We start from the raw sequence: 24,341 nt of genomic DNA, 5'->3' as shown, positions 1-24,341 counted from the left end.
TATAGTGTTAACCTGTGCAACCTTATTTATAACCTTGCTTGTTGCTAATGGATAATTCCTAAAATAGATCCAAAATAAATTGCAGTGTAATCGCTACTGGGTAGATTTCTATAATGACAGCCCTAGAGCTGCTACTTTCAAGGATAGAACATGGAATAGCGCATCTTCTAATATGTTTAGAAGTTTCTCATCAGCCTATTGTTGCATATTGTAAACCCCTAACATGCAGCTCAGCGTTACGCCGACGCGCATTTCGCTTATGAGCTTTTACAAGGCAATGAACCTTAAAACAGCAAGCCAGCGTGGTAGTGTATCTACCTCTTAACAGTTAAACACTTGGTTTACAACAAATTATATCACTTTTTAATATTTCGCTTTGACTATTTTAATATATACCAATAAAAATTATTGATTTTATATCACAGATTTATACCAATATTCAATTATCTGGTTAAAAGAGTGCTCCGTCAGTACCATTTTCTCTTTCTCTTTTCTTTGATAGTTACAATATTGACACATGAGTACAGGAGCACCTCCCCTTAGAGATCAAATTATATATAAAAAAAGAAATTAATTTAAAAGGGGTTCAACAACTTGGTGCGGAGTAAAACTGAATTCTGTATGGTGGTGCACTTGTAGTCAGAAGAGGTGCTAGCTTGTTTTGATGAGGAACAATGTTGGTACAAAACATTTCCTTTTTGGTTTATGGCTGTGCGCTTTATGTATTAATAAAAATCCACCTCTCTCCAACACCTTCTCTCCCCTATCTCTACATTCTCATCCCCTGAGATGGCAGTACCCCATTTTCACCAAACCTTAGCAAACGGTGCTTGATCAAGTGGCTCCAGCAACACTACATACAACACGTCGACTTCGATGTCAGCCGTGGCACACTAAAGCAACACGAAATCTTCAAAAACTGTCCCGTAAAGCAGAACGTCACTGACGTAAATCTCGCACCTCTAATGACTTCTTCACATATACTTCTGTCTACCACTCCTATCGAAATGCTCTGGACACTGCAAAACAAACATACTTCCAATCTCTTATCTATGCTCAGGCTTCTAACCCCAAATGCCTTTTCAATACATATAAATCTCTTCTCAATCCTCCCACCCTGAACCCTCCATCTACTATCAGTGCTCAGGATCTTGCTTCCTACTTCAAGGACAAGATTGACAAGATCAGACTAGAAATGGTATCCTCTTCCTCGACAAGCAATCAGCTCAATTCCTTCCCACTACCCTCTGACACCCTCTCTTCATTTGACCCCACAAATGAAGAGGAAATTTCTATGCTCTTCTTATCTTCCTACTCTACCTCCTGTCCTCTTGATCCTATTCCCTCGCAAATTGGTAGATCCCTGTCTTCTGTGCCCATTTCACCTCTACCTCAAATCTGTAATCTCTCGCTCTCTACTGGCATCTTTCCATCACTATACAAGCATGCAGTGATTACTCCTATTCTAAAAAAACAAGATTCCGACCCAAACTCTCTATCAAATTACCGTCCCATCTCTCAGCTGCCGTGCCCATCCAAGCTTCTAGAGAGACTTGCCTACACTTGCCTCACACGCTTTCTTTCCGCTAACAACCTGTTGGATCCTCTTCAGTCTGGCTTTCGTTCTCAACACTCCACAGAGACTGCGTTGACCAAGGTTGTCAATGATCTGATCACTGCTAAAACTGAACGCCATTACTCTCTCCTAATTCTCCTGGATCTCTCGGCTGCATTTGACACCGTTGACCACTCTCTTCTCCTACAAACACTGCAATCCCTAGGTCTTCAAGACACTGTTCTATCCTGTTTCTCATCCTACCTTTCTAATTGCTCTTTCACGGTTAATTTCTCTGGAGCCACCTCTGCTCCGCTTCCCCTATCAGTTGGAGGCTCAGTGCTAGGTCCTCTGCTGTTCTCTATCTATACCGCTTCTCTTGGAAATCTAAGAAGTTACTTTGGCTTTCAATATCATCTCTATGCAGATGATGCACAAATCTATCTATCCTCTCCTGATCTCTCGACATCTGTGTTGTCCCGTGTAACTGACTGTCTTTCTGCCATTTCATCTTGGATGTCCTCTCGCCAACTCAAACTCAATCTTTCAAAGACAGAATTAATAATATCCCTACCCAAAAACAGAAGCTTCCTGTCTGACATTTCTATTTCTGTTGACAACATGACCATAAATCCCATCCTTTATTCCCCACATCGACTCTATATCTAAATCATGTTACATACATCTAAAAAATTATTTCCAGAATATGCACATATCTTACACAAGACACTGCAAAATTCTTAATTCATGCACTCATCAACCCCTGCATCGACTATTGCAATTCCCTCCTTACTGGTCCTCCCAAAATCGGACTGAAGGGCCTAAAATATATTTTGCATGTAGTGGCTAAATTGATTTTCCTTGCTAACCGTTCTTCCTCTGCTGAGTCACTCTGTCAGTCTCATCATTACTTAATCTTTCTAAAACAGAGTTAATAATATTCCCACCCACCAACAAGAGCGTACCTGACATTTCTATCTCTGTTGATAACATGACCATAAATCCCACCCCACAAGCTCGCTGCCTATGTGTAATCCTTGACTCACACCTATCCTTTGTTCCCCACATTGACTCTATATCTAAATCCTGCTACATACATCTAAAGAACATTTCCAGAATTCGCATATATCTCACGCAAGACACTACAAAAACCTTAATTCATGCACTCATCATCTCCCGCATTGACTATTGCAATTCCCTCCTTACTGGTCTTCCCAAAAACAGACTCAAACCTCTACAATCTATTTTGCACGCTGCGGCAAGACTGATTTTCCTTGCAAATCGTTCTTCCTCTGTTGAATCACTCTGTATGTCTCTACACTGGCTGCCTGTTTTGTACCGAATCCAATATAAAATACTTTTACTAACCTACAAGGCCATCAACAAAGCTGCACCAACATACATCTCCTCTCTTGTCTCAAAATATCTCCCAACTTGGAAACCCTGTTCTACACAAGATCTGCGTCTCTCATCCACCGTCATTACATCCTCCCATTCCCGGTTACAGGACTTTTTTCGGGCTGCACCCACTCTATGAAATTCTCTCCCTCGCACAGTAAGACTCTCCTCTGGTCTACAAACTTTCAAGCGTTCTCTGAAAACCTACCTCTTCAGACAAGCTTATAATATTCCTCAGCCACCCTCTTAACCTCGCTACCTTTAGCCTGTTACACAATTTCACACAAAACAACTACCCCCTGACCAACATTGTTGTGTGACAGGTTCATTTAGCTTATGAGTCACTTTTACCTTTGCAGTCCGGCTGGGCCAAAATGCAAAATGTAGACTTAAACTCATGTGTCAATCTCCCATTGTCCCATAGATTGTAAGCTTGCGAGCAGGGCCTTCTCACCTCTATATCTGTTTTACCCAGTTCGTTTATTAGTTTATTATGTTTGTCCCCAATTGTACGGAATATGTTGGCGCTATATAAATAAATGATGATGATGATGATGAAATGCACCATATGTCTTATAGTATATGTGAAGCACAATCCCTTAGTAATTAACCGATAGTAAGGATTTATGGCCAGCCTTGTAATTTAAAAACTCCTTCTAAATATATATGAGAAGAAAGACTAGTATTCTTTAGGTGTGATGATGAGGTAAGTTATCAGACTTGCATAAGTTCCCTTATCACATTATCCTTACAGACTCATTTAATGATAAACTCAGGTGTAGTAACAGCCGCAGATGGAATTTCACTAATCTATGTCAAATACGATTCTCAGCGCTTTATACAAATTTTGATGCGGATATGGTTGTAGTGTTTCAGTTCCTTCAGCCGTTATGTTGTTGCAAGTAGGATTGTGATTTACAGATATGACAGGTGACAGATACTACACTCTTTGCTCCGTGTATTGTTCATATCGATCAGGTTCCCAATATTTTTACCAGCTCTCCTCTCTACCACCAATCATATATCAGTCACTCGTATCTTACATCTCTTTCCTTTTCTTCTAATTTCTGGGCACTGAACATTAACTCCCCATCTTGTCAGAAGCCGTTACTTCCCTCAACTCCCTTTCTCACCTGTCTTGTCCTCGAGTTTAACTATCAGTTATCACAGTTAATTAGTTGTTGTATTCTGATTATCTGCCACTTGCTCTTAACTTTAGCTTGTTCCTAATTCTCTCCTGCATGTTTTGTCCTGTTTGCCAGGCCGTCTCTCTATTCGTTTTCCCACTATATACTTTTCCAGCTCATCTTAATGTAATTGTCCTGTAAAATGAATGCCTATCACTTTCCTGGGTCGTACAGCTGACATATGATGACTGCAGCACTATACAGTAGAACCTACCTCTACAGACAGAGCAATATTTCTGTGGATGAAACACAGCACTTTCTAAACCAACAATAATGGATAGTAAGTTTGCCTGGATTATTTGTGATTTTGCAACATTAGGTAAACATTGTGGTGAGAGACAGGAGCAAAGTTATACAAATTCTAACCTTTCAGTTATCAAGCAGTCTGTGTGGGCCAAATGTTTTTAATAAAATTCTATCCAAACAATCCTGAACACTGTAACTGGAATGTCCTTCTTCATATTTCGGAGACCATGGCATCTTTGTTTATTTGCCTAGCAAAAGCTGTGTGATCAACTACATATTGTTTTAAAACACAGTACATGCCACGGAGATATTATTCCATGATATGACTGCTGACATTTTAATACCACACTATCCTTGCTGCAGACAAAAAGCTTTAGACACAGTCTGTGTCTAAGCTTTTTGTCTGCAGTGAGGATAGGTATCTATGTCACACAGATACCTGTGGGTGAATCTGGACAGGTACCTGTGCAGCACTGGAAATAGCTGGCAACTTCTTTTAATCATTGAACCTGGTTAAGAAGTCATATAACAGGCACCCGCACTTGCCTATGGATCATAGTAGAAGCAGATCACAGTCTCCTGTCCTACCTATTTATCACAGTGATAGAAAACCACCAATCACTATGATTTACCAATAAAATCTTGCCGATGCAGCCGAGTGATACTGGCTGGGAGTGGTAAGCTTTATCGCACCACTTTATCAGGCCAGTGTCAGGGGATCTGCACATGCATGACCTGGCTAGCCGGGTTCACACATGTGCAGTGGACTTGGGTTTTTAGTTCAAATTTTTGAAAAAATAAATACATTTAAAAAAATGTTTAAAAATGCACCTTTTGAATTAACTCTCTTTGTTTTTGTCAAACAGCAAATAATGTCTAGGGTAAAATCCTCAATCCTTAAGAGAATGTTTGAATGGTTACTTACAGGTGCACCCTTTTATCAGGGTCTCACATCTGCAGGCCTGGCAGGACAAAACTTGGACTGAGGAGAAGGGGCCTCCTATTTTACCAGAACTCACTGCATGGCCTGTTACATGTCATGTCATCCATATAAATGTATACTGTGGTCAGGGGGGGGCAGTATATGGTGGTATGCCATACTGCCACTTCTCCTAGTGCCTTGATTGTAAAACTGTAAAATGCCATTCACATACATTGGCCATACAGCCACTTCTAAATTTTTACTTAGACCACTGTATATATGCAGATAGGGCAGCATGGTCGCTTAGTGGTTAGCACTTCTGCCTCACAGCACTGGGGTCATGAGTGGATTCCCCGTCCATGGCTGTCCAAAAACATACTTGTAGGTTAATTGGCTGCTATCAAAATTGACCCTAGTCTGTCTGTCTGTCTGCCTGCTTGTCTGTCTCTCTCTCTCTCTCTCTCTGTATATTAGGGAATTTAAACTGTAAGCTCCAATGGGGCAGGGACTGATGTGAATGATTTCTCTGTACAGCGCTGCAGAATCAGTGGCGCTATATAAATAAATGGTGATGATGATGAACAAATATTCGCACACTGTATTTTTGCACTTTGATGTATTCTATGCAATTGAATATAGCTGAAATTATTATGTTGCATATACCAAACAGGGTGCATTTGCAACCCACTTATACAAATCCAGTGCTCAGTCCTTACAGGGATCTAAGCCAAACCTATAAACACTGATCTGTATAATAAAGCACTTATCTTAGTTACACACCTGATGGAATGTCAAGACTGATAATGGGTATTTTTATCTGTTTTAGGATCCCCAAAATATTCACCCACGGTTCTTTCATTTCTTCGTTTTCTTCCTCGACACCTAACACTGCATCCACCACTAAATTATATGCATCATTAATTAACTGCACCTGTAGGACACAAGAAGAATATAATCATTCTATAGTTATTCAGGAAGGCAGTATTTCTCAAATCAGGAGCATTTATTTTAAGACTAAGACAGAACATATTAAAAAGAAAAACACACACACACACACACACACACACACACACACACACACACAGATAAAGAGTAGTACTGGAAGGGTGAGGTTTAATCCATGCTGTAAATAGTACACTAATCAGTGTATATGTTCTTGACCAACACCAGAAGTCATCAAGCAGACCTCTTGAGGCTCTAGAGAGAATATAACTATGATTATCCTAACTCCACATTCCTTCCTATAATAACCTGTTATTGTAAACATATGAAAGGATACTAATATAGCATGGGTCTTAATTGTGCATGTATACCAGTCCAAACCTCTTCAGCCCTTCTATCTCAATGTTGGACAACTTGGTTAACCTCATAAAAAGATATCAATTATATTAATTCATCCCATTGCTTACTTCTGTTGGCAGGTAAGATAGAAATGGAATATCCATCTTCTCACATTGAATTGTGAAGTCCTTGTAGAGACTATCTAATGATCGCTTAGGGTAGAATATTGTAGGTTCATAATCCTAGAATAAAAGAAGGGGTGCTAATTAAATTTCATATGGTTATGACATATACAAGTTCATTTACTATCCGGAAAAATACCTTGTCTTTGGTAGGACCATCTTTACATCAATTTTTACTTTTCCGGCTTTCCTTCTAAAATATTGCTTGGTAGATAAACTTATGAGATACATCAAGACTGCATTCATTTCATATGTCACATTTGTAGTTCTTATGTTTTTATGTCATTGGTAGAATTGCACATCATATCCGAAATCTCTCCTGCATTAGGCAAAGTAACGCATAATATTATGGGGACTGTGGACTGGTAAAATGTATCAAGCTCTAAAGAGCTCAGTTTTCATTCAATCCTATGGGAAGAGTATAACAGGAGAGAGATCTTCGGATCCCTCTCCGCAGCCTTTGTGCTGTCCTATGTGTTGACTAACTAAACTGACCCTGCATATGCGTGACCTAGGGTCCCACGTGCACAGTAAAGACTCAGGGTCAGAACCCAGAGTTATATTTAGAACACAATCATCACTGGGACAGCCTCTTATCAGATGCACTGTCCTGGCATGACTTTGTTGATAAATGGCCCCTAAGAGTCTCCACCTTAATAAGACTTTGTACTGCTTTGGATGATTCAGACTGGTATATTATATTTTAAATATTCAGCTAACTTGCAGGCAATAACAGGTAAACTGAATACAGTGTAGGGTAACCTAGATAGAATGTAAAGATGCGTATTACTTTAGAGTGACCTGAGTATTAGCTCATGTATGTCATATATGGTGGTTTTATAACGTTTGTTAAATTTTGGACTTGGACAACCTAGTCGGTTTTAATCTGTGTAAAAGGGTGCTTCCACTACTCTTCATCCAACCATTTGTTTGAAGCCAAGGTCCCTGAATTGGATACAGTTAAATTTATATAATGCAGCAGATAGGTAGACGTTATAGACATGTGAAACTCGGCCCCACTGATACATTGTAATCCCTGCCACCTTCTGTTATGTATTGGTTTAAAGGTGTATGTTTTATAACTAGGTCATTATTAGTAAAGCTTTTTTATTTGTTCCTACATTTTTGTCCCATGCCTCTGCCTTGTAATGTTTTGCCTTGGTATTTTTAACATACTTAATAAGGTTAAAAAAAAATCTTAATAAAATATAAGAATTAAAAAAATGAAGTTAACTAGTGAGAACATGAATTTCTAAATACAAAGAACTAATGGGGACACTTGAATTCAGGTTAACCAGTGATGACTTACTTTTAATGCATACCCAATATCTAGTAGTACATTCAAAAGTGTTTGAATGTACTACTAGCAGAAAAAAGTGAAATGTGGTTCGTTAGTGTAATATAACATAATTTTATTTATTTTTAAATATTCCTCACCAGAAGTATTATTTTGAGAAGATACAGGGCCGGATTTACCACTAGGCCACCTAGGCAATTGCCTAGGGCCCAGCGGTCCCCAGAGGGCCCTCGCAGGGCCGGCGAGTGAGACCAACCTTTAAAAATGGGCCGCTACTTATGGGCCAGTGATATGTGCTTGCCTCCCTGGGCTAAAGTCTGCCAACCAGCCCCTTAATAGGGGTACATGTTATGCTAAAAACTATAGTGCTATGGATTTTTTCAGGAAGGGGGCCCCAAACCAGTATCTTGCCTAGGGCCCCATGAGGTCTAAATCTGGCTCTGAGAAGATAGGAGAAAGCCTAGAGCATCCGGTACCCTGGTGGAGAGATTGAATGCAAATCCGGTTATTAATAAAGAAGGTTTTTCCATCATATGTAATAATTAAAGACAAAAAGAATAGTAAAAAACTTTTTTCTTTTTTAAACAGAGCTAGAATAGTTTAATGTGCTTAATAAAATGCGCATTAATTTACAATCAACAATTAAAGCTTTCTGTGACAAACACCAAATAGAATGGAAAACCAAAATAAAAAACACACACAAATTATTTTGTGCACAATAACAAAGATGTAATAAAGCTTTGTTTTTAGTTAAATTTTTATCCATTCTGAAATTACTTTGAAAATGTGCGGCAATTGTAGAATGTGTCACAACCTCTTGCTCAGATATGAAACTGTGCATCATCGACTCATAGCAAAATTTAGGTAGGGGTTCGGCGCTGTCACTCTAGCCTCCCGGGGGAAAAGGAAAAATAACAGAAGAGGGAAGGGCTTTTCAACCTGATCAGTCAAATGTGCACTTATAAAGATGGGCTCCCTGTTGGAATGTGGTAATAGTGTTATTCCAGCCACAGGGTTAGAAGGGGCCTGAATAAATAAAGATGAGGGGATTATTCATAACTCCAGTCAAAATAAGTTTTCATTTAAAGAAATACTATTTTACTGTGCTTATACTTTATTTATAGATTATTTCTCCTGTTTTTGAAGCAGTGGTTTCACTAATAAATTTGCTGTGGTGTTAATTTATCACAGTTATATCGACCCTGTGTCTTGTAACATCTGAACCTTCCTAGCACCAATGAAACATGCTGAAATAAATGATGCCGTTATGTCTCACAATGTACTTTGGAGCCTATTTATTAAACCTAATTTTTATGTCAATTCCCCGAAAACAGCTGATTTCAGGTGAATAGACGTCCCCATTGAGGTCTATGGGGACTGCTATGTGCTGCCGTTTAACAAGTATTGAAAATGCTTTTAAACATATGGTAATGTACGCCAGCCAGGTGGCCTCTTTGCGGGAGTGACCATAGAAAAGATAAGAGAGGGGTCTTCACAGGAACAGCAGTTCCTATTGGCATTTTTAATAAATACACACAATCTTTCAATTCTTATCTTTGCGATAAGGATTGAAAGGGATAGTGTTACAAATGTCCTCTTTAATTAATATGCCCTACTATGAGAGAGTTTACAGTTAGAAACATATGAAGACACACATCATGTAATTTATCAATAGCTCCAGTAGGTGGCCACATTAAAGTGTTTAAGCAAATACGGTACTGAATTTCTCTTGGTCTAGATTTACTGAGTCAATTCATTTACAAGAAATTGGTTTCAACTTTTGCTTCTGGATGTTCTGGAGACGTATAATTTGTGATCTGTAACACAATTTTAATATTAGGCATCTATTTACCAAAGGGAGAAAAGCCCTAAATCCAGCAAAATGGGAGGTTCTCATAGGGCTTATCCTTATTTATCCAAGGCTACTGTCAGTTGCAGCTATTGCCATATTTCACTGGCAGCAGCTATAGCTACTACAAGTAACTCATGATGGTGAAAGCAGGGGGTCAGCTAAGACAAAAATGCTTTATTATCGATTCCGGGCTTCCGGTTCCAATGCACATTAGCAAGCCAGCTCAAGCATGCACAGAGGAATCCTGCACTGGCCTGGCGAGCCCCAAGACTCCTCTTACCGCTCCCAGCCAACATCGCAAAAGAAGCTTTGTATCGTTACACTGCCCCGTTGACGGTAAATTGAGCAATACAATTTTTTTTCAGCAAAAGCACCCCATATAAAGCATTAACCACGGACAGCGGCATTACAAGTACTGCTACAGTCATCTTATCGCTATTTACATCTCAGGATATAATAAGGGTAACAAAATGGAAACAGTTATTTATGTATGTTTTATATTTTTAAACATATTTTTACATTTTTGTTTTTTATGGAAAGTGGAACTGAAAACCCAAGTCTATCTTTCAGTTCCACTGTGCATGTGACAGGTTACACATGCGCAGTGGCACCCTGGTTGACTGACAAAGTGATGAGTTTGTTACCACTGTCAGGGAGTAATGCAGCGGAGATGAGCAGTGATAACAAATCTATGCTATCGCCACTGGATGATAAATAGAACCCTGTATGTGAATGCAAAAAAGAGCTGGGATACAGGTCATTTTGACATATGTCCTTAAGCAGTTTATTACCATAGCTGCACCAATGAACCCTCATTTCTGGAGACACTGACATATTTTTAAGATCCTCTGAATATTTTTGATGTAGATGATACCCATATCTTTTAACATTGAGCAACTACCCAGTATTGGTTTCCTTGTTTGAATTTCTGAATGCTTAATAACAGCCCTGCTGTATGAGTTCAAAAAGTATTACTTTTCTATTTAAAAGTCAAATGAAATATATCATTATCAGATCCAGGCAGTGGCAGAAGTAGACATCAGAGTGTCCCCCGTGCAGTAATAGTATTTGAGCCCTTTACTAAATATTGATTACTATTCACTGAAAAATTAAATGAAAATGTAGTGGAATTTGTTTATGATGTCAAACCTGACCTATTTTTCTTTAAAAACAATACTTATGCCACATACGTGTGCTTCAGCCAAAAATACATTATCTGAGTTGAGTGCTGAGATTGTTAGTGCAGTTGCAGGGCCAAAAGCAGGTAAGAGGGGGGGGGGGGTTTCCAAATGATCTATTTGGCAACAAAGCAAAAATATAAAAACTTACCAACAACAGACACTTAGTAAGGAAATCAAGGGAGCCACATACTAAGTTCTCCCTCTTTGCTTGTATACTGAGCTATTGAATGGGAGGGTTTCCGAGCAGGCAGACATCTCACACAGCGCTAGAGGCACATGGTTATGTGGGAAAGAGCATCACACCAGGGGCGGGCTGGCAAATTTCAGCCTGGGTGGCGCACAGGCCGGCGCATTACATGACACGCCGGCCCAAACAGGGGTTAGACTGAGCGGCCCGGGGGGGCGATGCCCCCTGGTCCAGCCCGCCCCTGAACCACACGGACATAGCACCAGCAGATTCCGTAGCACTTCACAATTGGGAACAAACATTAATAAAACAATACTGGGTAATTCAGACAGAGAGGTAATAGGGCCCTGCTCGCAAGCTTACAATCTATAGGACAGTGGTTTGATCAACAAGGGCATGTGCTACATCATATTACATATTTGTCCAGCTAGTATGTAAAGGTAAAAAGTATTCAGTGGGCTGTGTGATCAGTCACACAGCAATGTTGGTCAAAGGGTTGTTGTCTTGGGTTAGCTGTGTAGAGGCTGGTAATAGGGTAACCTAGGGAAATTAGGATGGTGGTTGAGGAATATCATAAGCTTGTCTGAAGAGGTGGGTTTTCAGAGAACGCTTGAAGGTTTGAAGACTAGAGGAAAGTCTTACTGTGCGAGGGAGGGAATTCCACAAAGTTGGTGCAGCCCGAAGAAAGTCCTGTAACCGAGAATGGGAGGATGTGATGACAGTGGAAGAGAGACGAAAATCTTGTGCAGAACGGAGGTGTCGAGTAGGGAGATATTTTGAGACAAGTGAGGAGATGTATGTTGGTGCAATTTTGTTGACAGCCTTGTATGTTAGTAGAAGAGTTTTATTCATACTTGCCGACTTTAGGAAGACGGTGTCCGGAAGCTGCCTGAGGGAGGTGGGTGTTTTGGGGGCAGGGCTATGTAAATCACCCATTTTGGGGCCTCCCTCATGACGTAATAACGCAATCGTGTCATTTTACAGTGGGGGGCATGGCCAACTGCCGCGATTCCCTGAGAATCACACCATTTTGGCTCTAATTCTGCCCACTTCCTAGTGAAGTGGGCAAAGGCGGGAGAATAGTATACTCTCCTGGAATTCCGGGAGACCTACCCGGAATCCAGGAGTCTCCCAGAATGTCCGGGAGTTGGCATGTATGATTTTATTTTGGATTCGTTGAAAAACAGACAACCAATGTAGAGACTGACAGAGTGACTCAGCAGAGGAAGAACGGTTAGCAAGGAAAATCAATTTAGCCACTACATGCAAAATAGATTTTAGGCCCATGAGTCCGATTTTGGGAGGACCAGTAAGGAGGGGATTGCAATAGTCGATGCAGGGGATGAGTGCATGAATTAAGAATTTTGCAGTGTCTTGTGTAAGATATGTGCATATTCTGTAAATAATTTTTTAGATGTATGTAACATGATTTAGATATAGAGTCGATGAGGGGAATAAAGGATGGGATTTATGGTCATGTTGTCAACAGAAATAGAAATGTCAGACAGGAAGCTTCTGTTTTTAGGTAGGGATATTATTAATTCTGTCTTTGAAAGATTGAGTTTAAGTTGGCGAGAGGACATCCAAGATGAAATGGCAGAAAGACAGTCAGTAACGCGATACAACACAGATGGTGAGAGATCAGGAGAGGATAGATAGATTTGTGTATCATCCGCATAGAGATGATAGTGAAATCTAAAAGGAGCTTATTAGTCTTGAATGAGTGATTTAATATAGCTAAAGGCACCATATATATTAAAATACTGCATTATACATCGACTATTTTAGCATAGATAATACACACAGAGTTAACACTTAAGCACTGACACAGCCTGCATTTGAAGACACTTTGTTGATACCATATACACAAGGATATATCAGTATCTACACATACACAGTGTCACAAATCGGGATCTTAGCCGCACTTACCTCATCCGCCGCTGTCATATCACGGCTACCTGGGTCCCTTCTGGTCATCTGCAGCATTCCCGTTCTCCACACCTTCATTTGTAAACAAACACATACTGTCTGTCCTGCAGCATGGGCGCGGCCATCTTGGATGCAGTCAGGTGATCATTCCAAACCAACCAGATTCAGAAGCTGTGATCACATGAACTGATCAGCCAATAGTTGTTTGGGACATCCTATTTAAACCTGCTGCTGTGATCTGTTCATTGCCAGAACAACACACTTCTCTCCAGAGGATAGTTCTTGGCTCCAGTGTTCCTGACTGCATTACAAGTGCAGTAATCCTGTCTGCACTCCTAAGTGCAGTGTTCCTGACTGCATTACAAGTGCAGTGTTCCTGACTGCATTACAAGTGCAGTGTTCCTGACTGCATTACAAGTGCAGTGTTCCTGACTGCATTACAAGTGCAGTGTTCCTGACTGCATTACAAGTGCAGTGTTCCTGACTGCATTACAAGTGCAGTGTTCCTGTCTACATTTCCAGACTGCTAATTCCCCTGCTATATTCTACAATCAGCACGAACATGAGCAAGAAGTTCATCCAGGCTGCTAAGTTCTGTTTCACTCCTGCTCCAGCTAGTCCCAAGGGTCCCGAATCGGATCAAGAAATTCAGACGACCGTGACAGTTTGTTCTGGCCTAATGGATCCGCTAGGGGAACATACCCCGAGGGAGGACTCTGTCCAAATATTAGCTGAACGCATTGAGAGACAAGAAACTAACCAGGGGCAAATTTTGAGATTGCTGCAGGATGTTTCTACACATATGGATACCTTGCAGTTATTCCGCAGTCAACCATCCCATACTCCGCCTGAGCCAGTAATACCTGCTTCACTACTTACTTCATCCAGACTCCATCTTCCCACGCCAGCTAAATACAATGGCGATCCGAAGAATTGCCGCGGGTTTCTCAACCAGTGTAGTATACACTTTGAATTACAACCCGGAAATTTCCCCACTGCACGTACCAAAACTGCTTATATTGTTTCGCTACTATCAGGGCAAGCTCTGGCATGGGCATCACCGCTCTGGGATAAATCTGACCCAATTTTATTTGACATTGATAGCTTCCTGTCTACCTTCCGCAGAATATTCGACGAGCCTGGAAGAACAACGTCAGCCGCTTTAGATATTCTGCGCCTTCGGCAAGGGCAGCAGTCTGTGGGCCAATATGTCGTTCAATTTCAAACACTTTCCTCTGAATTATCTTGGAATAACGATGCTCTTGTTGCGGTTTTCTGGCAGGGCCTGTCTGACCACATTAAGGATGTATTAGCGTCTCGGTACTTACCTACAACGCTAGACCAATTGATTACCACCTGCAATCGGGTTGATCTTCGGTTCAGAGAAAGAACTCTAGAAAAGAGGAAGCTGAAACACCCCAAGTTCCACCCTATTCAACGGGTCCGTGTACCGTCTCCTTTCCCTGAAGGACCCATGCAATTAGGCAAAGCACGTCTTTTACCCACCGAGCGAGAACGGCGAGTTAGAGAGAAACTTTGCTTATACTGTGCCAGTTCCGGACATCTGTTACATCATTGTCCTCGTAAGCCGGGTAAACACAACCTCCTAGCTGACAATGAGGAAGTGAGCCTAGGAGTGGCTCTTCGCTCCCCACAAGGCAAGGACTGTATTATCCCAGTCACTCTGAAACACGCTCAAGGCTCCCAATACATTTCAGCCCTGCTGGATTCTGGAGCAGCTGGGAATTTCATGTCTGCCAGATTAGCTGCTGAACTAGCCATTCCACTAGAGAAAATTCCAGTGACCATCTTTCTCTCTGCGGTTGACGGTAGCCGTATTCCAGGGGGTACCATTACGCATCAGACTTCTCCAGTGACGCTCCAAATAGGAGTTCTGCATTCCGAGTCTCTTACCTTTTTGGTCATCCCAGAAGCCACTAGCCCTGTGGTTCTCGGGGTTCCATGGCTTCAAACGCATAACCCCCATATTGACTGGTCGACTCCACAAATCCTGGCGTGGGCTCCAACTTGTTTCGGGTCCTGTTTACGTGTTCTTCCACATTGCTCCACCTCTGATAAGGAAGTTTTGCCAGTTCCTTCTGCCTACCAAGAGTTCACAGACGTTTTCAGTAAGCAGGCCGCTGAAACTCTACCACCTCATCGGGATTGGGACTGTCCCATTGATCTTGTTCCGGGTAAAACCCCACCGCGTGGCAGAGTCTACCCTCTTTCTATCCCTGAGACAAAATCTATGTCTGAATATGTAAAAGAGAACTTGGAAAGGGGCTTTATTCGCCCATCCTCTTCACCGGCAGGAGCCGGGTTCTTTTTTGTAAAAAAAAAAGATGGTGGATTACGTCCCTGCATCGATTACCGAGGTCTCAACGACATTACCATCAAGAACCGGTATCCTCTGCCCCTCATCACCGAGTTATTTGACAGAGTCAAAGGTGCGCAAATATTTACGAAGTTGGATCTCCGCGGGGCCTACAATTTGATCCGTATCAGGCGTGGCGATGAATGGAAAACCGCCTTTAACACCAGGGATGGGCACTACGAATATCTTGTCATGCCATTCGGTCTGAGCAATGCCCCAGCGGTTTTTCAGAATTTCATAAACGAAATCTTTCGGGACTTACTGTACCATACTATTGTGGTATATTTGGACGATATCCTCGTTTTCTCCTCTGATATCCAGTCCCATCGCAGACATGTTAAAGAGGTCCTCAGCCGTCTCAGAAGGAATAAACTGTATTGCAAGCTTGAAAAATGCACCTTCGAAGTTGAATCCATTCCATTCTTGGGGTATATCATCTCGGGCACTGGTCTCCGTATGGACCCAGAGAAGGTGCAAGCTATTCTTAACTGGCCTCAACCATCTACACTAAAGGCAGTACAACGATTTCTGGGATTTGCTAACTACTATCGAAAATTTATTCGTGGCTACTCTACTGTAGTAGCACCACTCACCGCCCTCACCAAAAAAGGAGCTAATCCTGCCAAGTGGTCTGAAGAAGCCCAATCTGCTTTTCAACTTCTGAAACAAGCATTTATTTCTGCTCCCATACTGAGGCAACCAGATTTAACCTGTCCATTCTACTTGGAAGTTGATGCCTCATCTGTCGGAGTAGGGGCAGTTCTCTCCCAAAAACCAGCTGATGAGCAATGGCATCCCTGCGGGTTCTTCTCCCGAAAATTTTTACCAGCTGAACGAAATTATGCCATAGGGGACAAAGAGCTGCTTGCCATCAAATTGGCGCTTGAAGAGTGGAGACATTTACTTGAGGGAGCTCGTTATCCTGTCACAATATACACGGATCACAAGAATCTGCTCTACCTTAAAACTGCACAGTGCATGAATCCACGTCAGGCCCGATGGGCACTATTCTTTTCTCGATTTGATATCCATGTCACCTTCTGTCCCGGTTCCAAAAATCGCAAGGCCGATGCTCTGTCACGTTCTATGGTAAAAGAAGAAGATTCCATCATTGTGGATCCACGGCCTATTATCAGCCCACTCAGCATCGCAGTCAGTAGACCCGACAATACACCTCCCCAGGGGAAAACTTTTGTTCCTGAGAATCTGCGGAAAAAATTGCTCCAATGGGCACATTGTTCCAGATTTGCCGGTCATGCTGGCATCCGCAAAACTCAATCTTTCATATTGAGAAGCTACTGGTGGCCTACGCTTCATCAGGATGTTCAGCAATTTGTTTCCGCATGTGGCAGCTGTGCCCAACATAAAAGTTCAAGACAATCTTCAGCTGGTCAACTTTTGCCTCTGCCTATTCCCACCAAACCCTGGACCCATATTTCTATGGACTTTGTTTCCGATTTGCCCAATTCTAATAATTTCAATACCATCTGGGTCATCGTTGACCGATTCTCTAAAATGGCGCATTTTGTTCCTCTCCGTGGACTCCCATCAGCACCTATCCTGGCTCAGCAATTTATAAAGGAGATCTTCCGTTTGCATGGGTGTCCTGAAGAAATCGTCTCAGATAGAGGAGTTCAGTTTGTGGCGAAATTCTGGAGATCCTTGTGCCAAGCACTACAGATCAAACTAAACTTCTCTTCGGCCTGTCATCCCCAATCCAACGGGCAAACGGAAAGAGTTAATCAAGACCTAGAAACATTTCTCCGTTTGTACATATCCTCTTCTCAAGACGACTGGGTAGATCTGCTTCCTTGGGCAGAATTTGCTCATAATAATCATTATCACGAATCCTCTGCTTCCACTCCATTTCATACGGTCTATGGCCTACACCCCAGGGTACCCTTGTTTACTCCACTTCCTACAGCCTCAGTACCTGCCTCTGAAGTTTTCCTAAAGAATTTTTCAGGCCACTGGCGCCAGGTACGGGAATCTCTACTTAAAGCGTCCCAACACTACAAAATTCAGGCCGACAAAAAGCGACGAGCCATTCCAAGCTTGAAACCCGGAGACAGAGTCTGGCTGTCTACTCGCAATCTATGCCTCAGAGTTCCATCTATGAAATTCGCTCCTCGCTTTATTGGACCGTTTAACATCTCCCGAGTCATCAATCCAGTGTCCTACAAATTACATCTACCATCTTACCTCAGGGTACCCAACACCTTCCATATCTCTCACTTGAAACCACTGGTGCTAAATCGGTTTTATACACCCAAACTGGTTTCTCCTGAAGTGCAGACTGAACATGGTGACGAATAGGAAATTAAAGAGATCTTGGACTCTCGGTTTCGACATAAAACCTTACAATATCTAGTCGACTGGAAAGGCTATGGTCCAGAAGAGAGGGCCTGGATCAAAGCTTCTGATGTTCACGCTCCATCTCTCATCAAAAAATTTCACCGCAAGTTTCCAACTAAGCCCCAATCTAAGTGTCCAGTGGCCACTCGTAAGGGAGGGGGTACTGTCACAAATCGGGATCTTAGCCGCACTTACCTCATCCGCTGCTGTCATATCACGGCTACCTGGGTCCCTTCTGTTCATCTGCAGCATTCCCGTTCTCCACACCTTCATTTGTAAACAAACACATACTGTCTGTCCTGCAGCATGGGCGCGGCCATCTTGGATGCAGTCAGGTGATCATTCCAAACCAACCAGATTCAGAAGCTGTGATCACATGAACTGATCAGCCAATAGTTGTTTGGGACATCCTATTTAAACCTGCTGCTGTGATCTGTTCATTGCCAGAACAACACACTTCTCTCCAGAGGATAGTTCTTGGCTCCAGTGTTCCTGACTGCATTACAAGTGCAGTAATCCTGTCTGCACTCCTAAGTGCAGTGTTCCTGACTGCATTACAAGTGCAGTGTTCCTGACTGCATTACAAGTGCAGTGTTCCTGACTGCATTACAAGTGCAGTGTTCCTGACTGCATTACAAGTGCAGTGTTCCTGACTGCATTACAAGTGCAGTGTTCCTGACTGCATTACAAGTGCAGTGTTCCTGTCTACATTTCCAGACTGCTAATTCCCCTGCTATATTCTACAATCAGCACGAACATGAGCAAGAAGTTCATCCAGGCTGCTAAGTTCTGTTTCACTCCTGCTCCAGCTAGTCCCAAGGGTCCCGAATCGGATCAAGAAATTCAGACGACCGTGACACACAGCAATGTTTAAATGCCCCATCTGTGTGACATGAGGAGGCAGCCAGTATCTATATAAGCAGATCTTACAGAATGCTAAACACACAGCTCTACGGGGAGGTCTCCTAAATAGCCGGCACATGTTTGTGGTTCCTCTTCTGTGTCCAGGGTGTGCAGCAGTGGCTTTGCTAGGGTCTGGAAAGATCTAGGGCACAAGACCAGCCAGACTTGGCACATAAATATTCACATTCACCATCATGTCTGCACTTGTCACCATTCTTGTCTCTCCTACTCGCTTATCCTCAAGAGGCCGCACAAAGATGACTCACTGTCTTTAGTTTTTACCATGGGAATACATCAAGATTAAAATCTTACTTCATTTTTCTTTCAAGTTTTATTTTACTTTGTAGAACAACTGTTGTGTTCTATTTTAAAATTAATTTCAGTTATCTCTCCCTGTCAAAATTTTGCACTTCCTAAAATGTTGCGCCAACCCCCAAAGTCTTGCGCATTAGGCTGCGCGCTGCTCAGCCTATTGGATAATCAGGCTTTGCTGTTATTACTTTGCCCACACATGCCATAATTCAAATTATCATTGATTTATGCAATGAATTTTGCAGCACTACAAAAGTAGGAGAACAATTAGAAATAAAATTACTAATGACAAACAATAAAATAGAAGGTGAGAGGACCCTACATGTAATCACGTGTCATCATATGTGATCACTAACACTATGCCTCCCAATTGCCACTCCTGATACTTGACCTCAATACCATCAATGTGCCCACATGACACAATATGCTCCCAAATGCTAATACTGTATCCTCACATTCCATCAATGATGCTGTGCCCCCAACATGCATTACTGACATTGGTACCCAACATGCTAGTACAAGGCACTGCACATTCCAACAACGATGAGGTGCCCACACATGCCGCTACTGAAGATGCCCTTCAATATGTCCCTCTGCCCCTACATGCCACGTTGTGCTTCAACATATTATCATTCATTACTGTGTCCTCATCACTGTACCGCATTGCAAAATTTGGAGGAGGTACCGGCAATGGCATGTTTAACCTCTGATGCTGATCATAAGAACAGCAAGTTATACCGGGTGGTAGCATGTCAGGAACATATTGTATACATACATTAAATAGATACTTTATATACATTCTGAATATTGATGGTGTTAGGAGTTTAAAATGCATTAGTACCACAGTCTAATTGGCATCTATTAAATCCTGGAGGCACACAGCTGCACACCATATTTACTGCAGGCTACTGCAGCAGAGCTTCATTGACAATTTGTGAAATGCGTGGATTGGAAAGCTCTCTTGCAAATACATTATATAAGCACTATACAATTTTGTGAGTGTTCAGTATTTATATATGTATGTGAATATTCCTGCTGGCAGTAAATTAATGAACTGAACATGTGCAAATCTTATTCTAATATGAATGGAGAATAGCCAAGAGTTAGGTGCAGACAGAAGATAATATTTGTCTATATGTTTCACCACTAAAACGTATAGACAGTACAGTAATGCATCCTTGTATCCTGCATTATTATTACACATTTGGGTACAAAAAAAAAATCTCTGACCTCTGATTTACCCAGTAATAGCTGTTATTTCTGTAACTGGCATCATACTTTTATAGAGTATTGTAATGTGAGAATAATGCTTTAAAATTCCAGAAACAGAGTTATTAAGCTGCCACGGCAATGTCCGCTGTGATAATGTTTAAAAACCTTCTGTCAAATAGTCAGGATTTTTTCAAGTTCGAAATTATCTGGTAAATAATTTAGTAAAGATAATATAATTATTCAGCGTAGTGCTCTTAGCACAATGCTGCATTCCTTGCACAAAACAAGACCTCCCAGCTGGGATCCCAATAAGTCTGCACCTGCTCCCTGAAACCCCAGGTGTTTGTCAGTCATACTGTGCAAAGCATGATTGTTGTCTATAATTCCCCATATATAGCAAGGGAAGTATAGGAATGTATGCAAAGACTATTAACTAGTTCCATAAATGTGTGCCATAACTAATAGTCATTTCAGTAAATGAAAGGAGTTTACATGAGTAGTGAAAAAGTATTGGTGAAGCACACATCATCATCATCATCATTTATTTATATAGCGCCACTGATTCTGCAGCGCTGTACAGAGAACTCATTCACATCAGTCCCTACCCCATTGGAGCTTACAGTCTAAATTCCCTAACATACACACACACAGACAGACTACGGGCAATTTTTGAAAGCAGCCAATTAACCTACCAGTATGTTTTTGGAGTGTGGGAGGAAACCGGAGTACCCGGAGGAAACCCACGCAAACACGGGGAGAACATACAAACTCCACACAGATAAGGCCATGGGAATTGAACTCATGACCCCAGCGCTGTGAGGCAGAAGTGCTAACCATTTAGCCACCGTGCTGCCTTGTGCTGCACACAGACTGAAAAATAAAACATTGAAAGGGCAGAAGGAATCTATACACTGATTATAGAGACAATAGAGAACATGTCGTTACTACCAGGCATTTTAAAAGCTTAAAAGAAATGTGTGTGTAGTTACATGAGCTCCATAACACAAAACTACTGATCTCACTGTAGAATGTTGAAGGGGCTCCACAATTCTCTGCTCCATTGTCATTTTAATATCTACCCAACAAGGGTGGTGTCATTTCTACAATGCATTAATTACATGTTTAGCAAGCCAACACAGTTGTCTGAACTGCAGTATGTATAGCATATGTTCCTATCTCCAATGACGTGTGATTGCTGCATTATGAAGAAGCATGTTCAGAGGCACATAGCAGTCACATGGGCTATTAAGGCAGGTTGCTTGTTTGTAGTTAAGGCATAAAATAAAGGATATAAATAGCTACAAAACGATTTTTAGACCCAGGTTTATTGTCATGTACTACTCAATGTTGGTTATTTGCTAACAAAGTGCAAAAGCATCAATGTGCAGTTCAACATAGCAACCAATCAGCAGATGGCTTTTATGGATGTAAAATGAAAGCAGATTTCTGATTCATTGTTACCACGATGTTATGAAGGAAAAGACTACTTATTTAATATAAGCAGACAGTAAGATTGGCAAGTATGTGGGTGTTCTCAGTGTTTGGAAAACACTGGCCCTTAAACTTAACACTTTAACCAATAGTTATGGCCTGTAATATTCTTGTGTGCCATCTGCCAACTGACCCACCCAGAATGTATGATGAGAAATAATTTGTAGCTCTGTCTTGTCGATTTATTTCTTTTTAAAAAGTTACTTACAAAGGTGCGCAGATTTCGGGCACAAACTAGGCCAATGGCACCATTCTGTTCTGAACCACAAATGATCAAAACAGTTGGCTGTTTTTTTGGAAGTCCTTTCAATGGATATACCTGCCAAATAAAAGAGAAAGATCTCTTACTCACACATAGCAGTACAGGAAAAATGATTATTTTCATGAAGGTGAAGTTAAAGAATGAAAATACTACAAATGATGATGAATAAAAATAATAATAATACATTAACTATTATTATTATTATTATTATTATTATAATTGTTTGTGCCAACATGCAGCAGGGAAGAATTTTAGAATTTGTTTACACAATAAATAGACAAACAGTTCAGTTACCAGAGATGTAATACACCAAAGACAATTCAGAGAGATGCCATAATGGAATTAATCTATACAAGACAATGGTAATCCCATTAGTGGTAGTGCAGTATCAAAAAATAATTACATATTATGGCCTTGAATTAAACTTTGAAAAGTCCAGCTCTGAGCAGCAACACTCTGCTTTGTTTCACTTAGCTAGTGCTAAATATAAATAAATATATATATATATATATATATATATATATATATATATATATATATATATATATATATATATATATATAAAATATATAAATGCTTAGTGGCATCTGTGTGTGGAAAAAAAAACCAAGTTGCAGCACCACCTGCTGGGCAGAGTTATACACTGACCTACTAAATTCTTAGTGTGTGTGGGGAAAAAAATTCAAAAAGGGCTGAAATTTGGTAGGGCTCAAACTCATTTTCGTGAGGTAATTTTACCTCATGAACACACATGTGTAGAGGCGTGCGTTAGTGTGTGTGTGTGTGTGTGTGTGTGTGTGTGGAAAAAACTATTTTCTCAGAAAGGGCTCATCCAATTGACCTGAAATTTGGTATACTGACATTATTTGACAAAAAAAATAGAATAGTCAAGTCAGTTACCTTCCATCATCCCCCCTTTCCCCCGTGGGAGGGGTAGTAAAGGCTAAATTTACGAGTTGAGGGGTCAAACTCATTTTCGTGAGGTAATTTTACCTCATGAACACACATTAAAAAGGCCGCTTGCGTCGGGAACTAACGCTCTTCCCCTGAGGAGGCCTGGGCTAGGTTCAAATGCATACTTAAGACCTTAAGTAGCTTGATTTGACTAGAATGCATGAGTATCATGCACGGGTTAACCTGTATATATATATATATATATATATATATATATATATGTATTGTACAATGAAAGATAGATAGCACTTGCTGCCCCTTACGCATGGAGAGGTGGATTGGGAGCTAGACAGTTATGTATGTATAGTAGGGGCATGCACACATAATTTTAGCACTGCTCTGGGAGATGCAGCCTATTCACAAGAGCCTGCATCTCCATATACGCCTGTTATGAGACATATTGTGTATTTGTTATGAGGCATATCTGTTGTGGCTACTGAAAGTCTGGTGTAAAGATACATACTGATAATGAAAGTAATTAGCATCTATCTGTTCTGTGTAGTAAAAACTAACTGAATAATTAAAAAAAAGTATGCCCCTCCCCCCAAAAACAAGTAACACACAGAATAGCATTGGGAGCTCTGGGGCAGTTGAGGTCTGGTTATTAGTTTCAAGTCTGAAAATCATTTAATACTTTTGTAGAACTAGCAATTCCAAGCAAGCCATGATGGTCATTGATTGTTTAGATATGCTGGCGATTGCAGAACTACCCTCAAAATATTGCCAAAACACTTTAGCTTACCCAAGATGCTACTAAATCTCTTATCCACTTCCTCATCATATCCCACATTGAGTACTGCAACCTCCTAATATGTGGCATTCCCTTTACCCATACATCCCCACTTCAGTCCATGTCCTCCAGAATCAAGTTCAAATTACTCGCCCTTACATACAAAGCCATCAACAACACCATCCCTTCATACATCTCAAAATACTCTCCTTCTCGTCCTCTTAGATCTACCACTGACCTGCAGCTTGCCTCGACTCTGGTAATCAACTTTCTCTCCAGACTTCTCCCATATTGCTACTCACTTATGGAATTCCCTACCACACCCCAATCGGACTCTCGTAAAGCCTTAAAACTTTAAACTCTCTCTGAAAACCCATCTCTTTAGAGCTTTCCCTACTCACACCTTTACAATCTACACTAAAGCACCATCACAACTGTCCATATCTCCACTCTGAGCCACACTCGCTCCTTTTGTTTCAGCTGTGCTCTCTTCCAAATAGAATCTAAGCTCTCTAATGAGCAAGGTCC

The 24,341-nt window shown here is 41.1% G+C and overlaps 1 protein-coding gene across 3 annotated transcripts in view; it reads right to left on the bottom strand.

Annotated features, from left to right (window-relative positions):
- YJEFN3 (YjeF N-terminal domain containing 3) overlaps positions 1 to 24,341 on the bottom strand; it is a 76,650-nt gene that overhangs the window by 4,713 nt on the left and 47,596 nt on the right. For all 3 annotated transcript variants that reach the window (XM_075190887.1, XM_075190895.1, XM_075190902.1), the window contains 3 exons: positions 22,076 to 22,186; positions 6,718 to 6,831; positions 6,089 to 6,239 (listed from right to left, as the gene is read on the bottom strand). In XM_075190887.1, the coding sequence (XP_075046988.1) occupies positions 6,089 to 6,239; positions 6,718 to 6,831; positions 22,076 to 22,186 (376 nt within the window). The remainder of the gene's footprint in view (positions 1 to 6,088; positions 6,240 to 6,717; positions 6,832 to 22,075; positions 22,187 to 24,341) is intronic.

This window comes from Mixophyes fleayi, chromosome 1 (genome assembly GCF_038048845.1).
Source record: "Mixophyes fleayi isolate aMixFle1 chromosome 1, aMixFle1.hap1, whole genome shotgun sequence".
NCBI lineage: Eukaryota > Metazoa > Chordata > Amphibia > Anura > Limnodynastidae > Mixophyes > Mixophyes fleayi.
The sequence above is the reverse complement of the archived record's forward strand: the minus strand, read 5'-3'. Positions and strand labels throughout refer to the sequence as shown.